Source organism: Sinocyclocheilus grahami, unplaced genomic scaffold (assembly GCF_001515645.1).
Source record: "Sinocyclocheilus grahami isolate Dianchi unplaced genomic scaffold, SAMN03320097.WGS_v1.1 scaffold378.1, whole genome shotgun sequence".
Lineage (NCBI taxonomy): Eukaryota > Metazoa > Chordata > Actinopteri > Cypriniformes > Cyprinidae > Sinocyclocheilus > Sinocyclocheilus grahami.
Window position 1 is genome coordinate 1142277 of NW_015505557.1, and position 10088 is coordinate 1152364.

A 10088-nucleotide genomic window follows, 5' to 3' on the forward strand; every position below is an offset into this window, starting at 1 on the left:
ACACACACACACACACACACAAACACACACACAAACACACACACTTCAGATTAGATTCAGATTCATAATGGTTCACTGGATGAATACATGCAAATAAATAAAATTACAAATAAATATTATTATTATTTATCTGCACCACCATTCAAAAGATGGTTTTAATGTTTTTAAAAGAAGTTTTGCTTGCTCACCAAGACTGCATTTATTTTATTGAAAATACAGTAAAACAGTAATATTTTTAAATATTACTATTTAAAATGACTGTTTCCAATTTCAATATAATATAAAATGTAACTTATTCCTGTGATGCACAGCTGAATTTCCAGTCTTCAGTGTCACATGATCCTTCAGAAATCATTCTAATATGCTGATGCTCAAACATTTCTTATTATTATAAATGTTAAAAACCATATTTTTGTGGAAAGCATGACACATTTTTTCAGGATGATTTGATAAACAGAAAGTTCCAAACAACAGCATTTATTTGCATTTAACATTATAACTCACTTTTGATAAATTTAATGTGTCATTGCTGAATAAAAGTATTTAAAAATGTAAAAGTTAAAATTAAAAAATCTTAAATTTAGTTTATTTTTCTTAGCCCATACATATACCCATTCTTTCTTCTTGTTTTAAGTGAAAAAAAATCTCACTCAACTCTGTTACATTTATGCTTACAAAAAAAAATGCTATTTGTCAGTTGGGTAAGAAAATTACATTTAAGATATGTTCTCTGAAAACAAAGCTAGGCAAATGTATTTTGTTTGGAGGACTAGTTTGAGAAAATATATTTTTTAGTGTAATACTCAAATGAAGTACACTGTCTTTTATCCTATTTTCAAACATTTAATTTTTTTCAAAGGTTGTAATATTGTCATTCAGCTCAGAGCTGGTTACTTTGAATAATGGCTCAGAGCTCTATATTAAAGGTGTCCTATTATGCTTTTTCACTTTTTTAATTTTAGTCAGTTGTAGTGTGTACGTTTGGGCATAAAAAAGATCTAGAAAGTTACAAATCTCAAAGTTCACTCCAAAATATTACTCCAGTAAAAGTACAGAAATACTTGATTTTAAATGCACTTAAGTATTAAAAGCATAGGTGGAGCGTGTGTAAGGCTGGGGAAGGCAAAAATGCCACTAAATTAGACAAAAATTCCCCTGCACAAACAAATTAAATCTATTACGTCTGTTGCTAACAAAGTGTAAATGAATAGAAAGTGTCGACTGTGCATTAAATTAAGATTTGCTCATGTTGCACTGCATTTCATTTTAGGCGTTTTTACAGTGTTGTGCATTATAACCAATCACACACGATTCTGTTGAGCTTAGGAATGCAATGGCCAATCAGAGACGTTCAGATGAGTCATCGCTGAAACTCATCAGCTTTGTTGAATGCGCGCACGTTCGATGACTGAATCCCGCAAATTCTCTCATCATACACAACAAAGCGCAGATGTAGCTACAATGTAAGTAAGAGATTCCTTTCGCAATGTAGACAGCTTCAGTGATTATAACGATAGTTTTGTTTTTTTTGAGAGTGCCATAGATCAAAGTTAGTGATAATGTCATTACTCTACATCATTTATTCGCTGTTTGAATAACCGTGGGAAGGAAACGTTATAAAATTATGAATTTCTAATGTTTTAATTAAATTGTAATCACAATAAATACAAATTCAGTCCCATTAAACATATTTTATTAGCCTACATGACACCCGTGTCTGGTTCTTGCCGCAAAAGACAGGTTTATGATGTTTGTAGTTAATAGATTTGGTTGCTTTTAGCCTTACCCTGGAGTTGGTTCACCCTATGATTAAAAGTAAAATGTATTAATCGATCATGTTTATGATTTACTCTAGCCAGAGATATTTTGTTTTTTAAAAAATCCCTTTTCAAGAACTACTACAAACGACTCGTTTGGACTACAGCGTTTGTTTTCCGGGCTTTGTGATATCACAAAGCGGCTCATTGGAATATCATTACAAAGAATTCCTGCCTACAGAAATTCGAATGGCTGGGGGGTGGGGAGGGGCGAGGTTGTGGTTGGAACGCTTGGTTGAGTGAGTGCATCAGACGAGACGACGAAGAAGAAGTGCTGCTGCAGAGTTTGGCAGAGAGAGAAGAGGAAGAGCTGCTGTGCTGTAGCTTCAAATTTTCGGCATGTCTAGAACAATTCTTACAAGTACAACACGACGTATCTGGGTGCCGCGGACAGATGCCGTACGGCGCCGCCGGTGTGCCTACACTCATAGAAAATAATGTATTCGAATTTTAAAGACGTGGCGTGACACGAAGCTGCGCTTCTCGTCCGGGTGTGCGACCGCCTGAAACGCTGTTTTCACCTCCGTGCCCAAACATCTTTGTTTGGGCTACCGAAAGCGGATGATGTCAGGAAACAGTGGTTGCAATTTATTTTTTAACTCTGTTCCTGAGCATTATAACCCCAATTTGCTATTGTGTGCTGCGCATTTTACTGAGAACAGCTTCCACAACATGGAGTGCAGTGCCTGCCGGATTCGCCCAAAAGCTTTTGTTGAAAGACGGAGCAAGGGGCGTTGCAGTACTGAAACTCCGTCTAAGCTGTTCGCCAATCACAACGCACAGGGACAGCTAACCAATCACAACACATTTTGTTTTTCGGAAGGTGGACCTTCATCAAAGCGCCAAATCACTAATCGAGCCGTTTGTGCCAGGATGGAAAGAAAGGTATTTTAATAATGTAAATTATGTGAAAAATAATGCATTTTTTGAACCACCAAGCATGAGAGCATGTTCTAGTACACCCCCAAAACAAAATCAAGACTTTGTAAAAGAGCATAATAGGACCCCTTTAAATAATTTTTTGAAGTCTCTATGGAGAAAATTAATAAGAAAAATGTAAGCAAGGCCGCTACAAAAGTGTGCGGTCACTGTTGTGATCTATTAGTGCAGCGAGCACTTCTTTTGATTACTCTGTTACATGAAACATTCATCCAGCTCAGTGTCTGTTTATTTGCTCTGATACAAATGTATCAGTCTGAGTAAATAACATTCACAAATCATTGTGTTACGTGAGTGGTGTCATTTTCAAAAGACAACACACTTCCAGCTACATACTATTGATTTTTAGTTAGGACATGCTTATTTTCCATACTGCAATTTCTATGCGATTTGACTTTTATCCGAAACACATTCTCTACAATTTAGCCACACAATGTGATGGGTTCACATAAAGAGCAATAAAGCAGGATCTCCTCTCGGTAAATGATAACGTCCCTGGGGAACGGCACTGCAATGTATTTGCCACTTTTATCTCAGGACCTAAATATGTCAATGCTACATAATTGAAAGTGAAATGAGATCAGCACCCGTCTTGCATTATGATGTGTGTTACTAAACAATCACATTATCTCAAAACAGCCTCTATGTATAATGAAACAGTTTTTTTTACTTATTAATACAAGGGTGAAATATTAATATCAACCACTGAATAAAAGATATAATGGCCGTGAGTTCAGGTTTTCTAATCCAATTAATTTCTCTTTTTAAAAGTCTGTTTTCTTTTCTTTAATCTACTACAAAAGACAAACAACACTGTCCAAAAAGCCAGACAGCAACAAGAGAACTGTGGGCAAAATGACAGACAAATCCTTATAGGACTTTCTAGGCAAGAACATGGTGCACTTTTCTTTTGTTCTTTATTTCTTTTCACTTGCAACCCCATTCTGCTTGAAAATAATTGAATTTCCATCTCTTTCATCATCACCAATGACTCCTGTCACATAAAAGCAGAAGAGAATGTCACATTAGAGGTTGTTTAAGGATTGCAAACGTTCTCATGCAACCTCATGCATGCAGACGTGAGATGAAATTTTCTCATTTTGCAATGAGTTTACACACTGTTTCCTAAATACAGTGGTGGATGAAGTACACAAATAAAGTACAAAATACAATATTACTCCAGTAAAAGTACAGAAGTGCTTGATTTTAAATGCACTTAAGTATTAAAAGCATAGGTGGAGCGTGTGTAAGGCTGGGGAAGGCAAAAATGCCACTAAATTAGTCAAAAATGCCCCTGCACAAACAGATTAAATCTATTACGTCTGTTGCAAACAAAGTGTAAATGAATAGAAAGTGTCAACTGTGCATTAAATTAAGATTTGCTCATGTTGCACTGCATTTCATTTTAGGCGTTTTTACAGTGTTGTGCATTATAACCAATCACACACGATTCTGTTGAGCTTAGGAATGCAATGGCCAATCAGAGACGTTCAGATGAGTCATCGCTGAAACTCATCAGCTTTGTTGAATGCGCGCACGTTCGATGACTGAATCCCGCAAATTCTCTCATCATACACAACAAAGCGCAGATGTAGCTACAATGTAAGTAAGAGATTCCTTTCGCAATGTAGACAGCTTCAGTGATTATAACGATAGTTTTGTTTTTTTGAGAGTGCCATAGATCAAAGTTAGTGATAATGTCATTACTCTACATCATTTATTCGCTGTTTGAATAACCGTGGGAAGGAAACGTTATATAATTATGAATTTCTAATGTTTTAATTAAATTGTAATCACATTAAGTACAAATTCAGTCCCATTAAACATATTTTATTAGCCTAAATGACACCCGTGTCAGGTTCTTGCCGCAAAAGACAGGTTTATGATGTTTGTAGTTAATAGATTTGGTTGCTTTTAGCCTTACCCTGGAGTTGGCTCACCCTATGATTAAAAGTAAAACGTATTAATCGATCATGTTTATGATTTAATCTAGCCAGCACTAGTCAGACTAACCAGCACTAATAAGAAAGATAAGTGCAGACATTTAATATGTATTGATCTGCATATAAGCAGTGTTATTTTAGTATAATCGAGATACTATTACAGTTTTTATTATATTTTATTCATATTTTCAGTTTTTATTTTTATATTTTTCATTTAGTTAAAGTGTTAGTCATTTTGTTGTGTGCTTTTGTCATTTTTAGTAGATTCGTTTTTATTTCAGTTTTAGTTTTTGTTATTTTGGTAGTTAAACTAAATTAAAATGAGAAATGCTGCATTGGAAGCTAGCTGAAATAAAAATATTTTTTATTCTATTTTATTTCAGTTAACGTTTATTGATATTTGAAGTAATGAAATTTTTTTTTATGGTTTTAATTTTACTTTCAGTTTTAGTTAACCATAATCACGCTGTAAATAAGCAAACTTTTTATATATATATATATATATATATATATATATATATACCATATAGTATTTTAAAAATGAGGAAAAATAAAAATACTTTGTTACACTGTCTAAATCCAAGAAATCATCACAGTCTCCAATCCAAGACTCACCTGATCTGCTGATTGGCCTCGCTACGGATCTTCAAAACCTCTTTGCCCTTGAGTTCCAGCTCCTTGGTCAAAGTGCTGATGTTCTCGTTCAGGGTGTGAATCTCATGGTCCAGATCGGCAATGTGCTTCTTCCTGCGACTGACCTCCTCCTGCAGATCTGAGATGCGACTCAGAAGCTCACGTTCCTGCAACACACGAGAACGCAGGGTAAACCGAGGTCACACTAAATGCCAGACTGACCTTACTTGAGAATGCCATGTGTTACGTAAGAGCGTGGATTGTGTGATGCGAAGGCTCTTCCTGAAACATTCAGACACATGGAGTTCCCACAGATGCTCTTTTCACATTGCACTTTGAGACTATGTTGGGATCTAATATTGATGGGCACATCCATCTGGTTTGCCTTGCTTATACACTACATCTTCAAATATATGAATAGTTTAGTTATGAATAAATAACGATTGGCAGCAGCCAGCAGATCTACAGCATTATTTTTGGCATGGAGGTTTTAGCACTAGAGTTTCATCTCTTGAGGGACATCAGGAGCTAATGGGCCTTGAGTCCATGTCTGAAGTTACTGGGGAACAACTTTAATAATATAAAGCAAAAAATACAATGTTTCTGGCGATGTACTAGAAATAAATTGGTTTTGAAATGAGGCGGGGAAACTTTCCTTGCAGAAATACATCTCAGAGCACTGAGAAAATGTATGCCTTTGAATAAAACACTGTACATAACAAAAATACCAGTATTAAATAAATAAATACAAATTCTGAGAGGATTTTTTTCAGAGAGGGCCCATGTTTGTAGTTTAGTTCCACATGACCATTTTCCACCCTCTCTCTGACTTTTAAAATTAAACAGGCTGTTTTGTTACTGTTAAGGATTTTATAATGCAAATGACATCTGTTATCATTGGCTAACCTTTCTGCATGCAAAATGACTAACAATAACCATGATGTTACTGAAATCTGAGTATGTTTTCTATATACACACTCTCTATAAAAAAGCATTTTTATATATATATATATATATATATATATATATATATATATATATATACCATATAGTATTTTAAAAATGAGGAAAAATAAAAATACTTTGTTACACTGTCTAAATCCAAGAAATCATCACAGTCTCCAATCCAAGACTCACCTGATCTGCTGATTGGCCTCGCTACGGATCTTCAAAACCTCTTTGCCCTTGAGTTCCAGCTCCTTGGTCAAAGTGCTGATGTTCTCGTTCAGGGTGTGAATCTCGTGGTCCAGATTGGCAATGTGCTTCTTCCTGCGACTGACCTCCTCCTGCAGATCTGAGATGCGACTCAGAAGCTCGTGTTCCTGCAACACATGAGAATGCAAGGTCACGAAAAATGGCAGACTGACCTTACTTGAGAATGCCGCGTGTTATGCAAGAGCGTGGATTGTGTGTGGCTCTTCCTGAAACATCTGAATTCAGACACATGGAGTTCCCACAGATGCTATTTTCACATTGCACTTTGAGACTATGTTGGGACCTAACATTGATGGCACATCCCTCTGGCTCGCCTTGCTTATCAACTACACCTTCAAATATATGAATAGTTTAGTTATGAATAAATAAAGGTTGGGAGCAGCCAGCAGACCTACAGCATTATTTTTAGCACTAGAGTTTCATCTCTTGAGGGACATCAGGAGCTAATGGGCCTTGAGTCCATGTCTGAAGTTACTGGGGAACAACTTTAATAATATAAAGCAAAAAATACAATGTTTCTGGCGATGTACTAGAAATAAATTGGTTTTGAAATGAGGCGGGGAAACTTTCCTTGCAGAAATACATCTCAGAGCACTGAGAAAATGTATGCCTTTGAATAAAACACTGTACATAACAAAAATACCAGTATTAAATAAATAAATACAAATTCTGAGAGGATTTTTTTCAGAGAGGGCCCATGTTTGTAGTTTAGTTCCACATGACCATTTTGCACCCTCTCTCTGACTTTTAAAATTAAACAGGCTGTTTTGTTACTGTTAAGGATTTTCAAAATGACATCTGTTATGATTGGCCAAACTGTCTGCATGCAAAATGACTAACAAGGACCCTGATGTTACTGAAAACTGAATATGTTTTCTATGATATGGCATCCATTAAAACAGAGACACTCTTTTAATATACAGCACAACACACAATACCCAAATCACAAAGGGGTACAAATTAGAGTCTGACTCTTTAAAATGAATAGTTAAAAACACAGAAATTAAATAGCATAGTGATAATTATATATTTTAGTTGTTGGATACAGTCGAGAAGGTCAGGACCTCTGAGGTGGGACAAGTTCAAATCAATTTTAATGGTTTAAAAAATCAATTTAAGACATTTGATGCATTTAAGCTCTCAGGGTATGTTAACATTCTGTTAGGTAACACTTTATCAAACATATATAATAGTTCTCACTCCAAAAAAAAACCCCATCACATTCATGCCTCTAAAAAAAGTAATGGGACACCACAATGTATTGTATTCACAGAAATTGCCACACAGGCTGTTCTCTACTGTAACAATTATATACACAACTGTATACGTCAGACTCCAGTACAGCCCTGGTTAGATTAATTAGACAACGCTTGTCTCAAGGGCAATTTTCCACTCCACTGACACTTTGACTTTTAAATGCCTCATGCAGAGGAAGAAGTAGAAATCCTCCTGGAAAATATAGCCGAGCCCGTTTCCAGTTTTATGCAGTTAATGGCCCTTGCTTAATCAAATTACAATTTGCTCATCCAACTCTGAATGTCTGTAAATATCATTTCACACAACAAATAGCTCAATAACGGTATCAGTGTGTGGCAAAGAAAACCTGTGGCCCAGAGGGGCTTCCTATATTAAGTGATAAAGGATGCCAATGTCAGCAGAAAAAGTAATAAATAGCAAATATTTGCATTAAAAACAAATTTGTGTATTTCTAATGTATACTCACTTAAATAATTACAAAAATATCACAGCCATTGTAGACAACCGTGAATTACCCTGAAAGAGCATTTGTTAATAACTCCAAATCACGACAGATGGTTCATCTTGAGAATGAAACATAAAAACAGCATGCTCACTTCTAAGAAAATAAAACTTTGAATCAGTGCCAATCTGTTTCTCCCACTCTGCCCATGTGTCCTGCAGCAATGATATCATTCTTTAGAGCAGTCCATTTTGATATCTATATATACATTAGTTTATTATATTTATTATTATTTTTTTTAGTCAAAGACTAATCAATATTACAGTATTAAAACAACATAGTTATAGAATAAAATGCAAAGAAGAACCATAAAGTAACCATAACCATAAAGTGAATATACAGTGGGGCAAATAAGTATTTGATACACTGCTGATTTTTCAAGTTTTCCCACTTACAAAGAATGGAGAGATCTGTAATTTTCATCGTAGGTACACCTCAACTGTGAGAGACAGAATAAAAAAAAAAAAAATCCAGAAAATCACATTGTATGATTTTTAAATAATTAATTTCCATTTTATTGCATGAAATAAGTATTTGATCACCTACCAACCAGCAAGAATTCTAGCTCTCACAGACCTGTTAGTTTGTCTTTAAGAAGCCCTCCGATGAAAATTACAGATCTCTCCATTCTTTGTAGAAGAATTTCTCCATTTTCGAATCTTGCCGATATTCGACTGATAGTTGAATCATATGTTTTGGGGGCGGGGCAAAATACATTACCAAGAGTCAAGGCAGACATTGGGAGTGTATGGGTTTGTTCCCCCTCAGCTAGGGGTGGGCGATATAGCAAAAATATCACGTTTTTTAGAAATTTCACGATTTTATCACAATTCTTTGTCATGTTGGTTTTCCTATTTTGCAAGCTGTTTGAGCATTACAGCCAAACTAATTTCCCTACTATAAAGACAAAATTAGCTCCAACCCTAATCAAACAACTATACCTGTGATTTTCTAATGATCCAGAAGACATTGATTAGCAAACTCAGGTGTGTTTGATTAGGGTTAGAGCTAAACTCTGCAGGAAAAGTGGATCTCGCGAGCCAGATTTGAGGATCACTGTCCTAAGGTATAGTTTGGGGAACACACCTAGGAAAGGTATACCCCTAGTTAAGGTGTACCTTTAGAGTCTCCGTAGCACGCTAAGAGACACCGTTATCGGGAAACGCAGCCCTGGCCATTAGTCTACATGAAATTCATCAATGCAATGATGATTCACCACTTTCATTATTGATAAATCAGTTATGTAAATGGAGGAGACGGACTCAGTAGTATAATTGGAGCAGGTGCACAATACATTTTAGTACATGACATCACTGCTGGTGGGAGGGGCCCCATCTCGTTCTTTGCGGGGGGCCTCTAAGATGTGCGGTACACCACTGGCTGTATATTAACTTATTGGGAGAAAACCAGTAGTTCTCTGTGAAATCAGACATTTGAGCACCCCCATATAGCCAAAATGGAATGATCATAACACTCCGCGATGCTTCGGTAGGAGGAGCCTGATTCGACTGCCAATCTCACAGTCGAATCAGGCTCCTCCTACCGAAGCATCGAATCTTCGACTATTCGTGGTCTATATATACAGTATATACACACTATATATATATATACATAAGTAATTTAGGTCACTATATTTAAATATTTACATTAGCAATAAATATTTGTGTAAATTTTTTGTATATTTTATATGTTATATATTTTGTATATTTTTATATAAGTAAGTAAAACTCATTGAAAATGAAATCAGGCAATTTAAATGTCTATGAACTATATATATATATA

General features: G+C 35.6%; 1 protein-coding gene across 1 annotated transcript in view; it reads right to left on the reverse strand.

Annotated features, from left to right (window-relative positions):
* Nucleotides 1–10088, reverse strand: part of fam184ab (family with sequence similarity 184 member Ab) — a 151859-nt gene that overhangs the window by 18185 nt on the left and 123586 nt on the right. Inside the window, exons 19-21 of the mRNA XM_016230859.1 lie at nt 6470–6654; nt 5560–5614; nt 5315–5499 (exon numbers count right to left, since the gene is read on the reverse strand). Coding sequence (XP_016086345.1) covers nt 5315–5499; nt 5560–5614; nt 6470–6654 — 425 coding nt within the window. The remainder of the gene's footprint in view (nt 1–5314; nt 5500–5559; nt 5615–6469; nt 6655–10088) is intronic.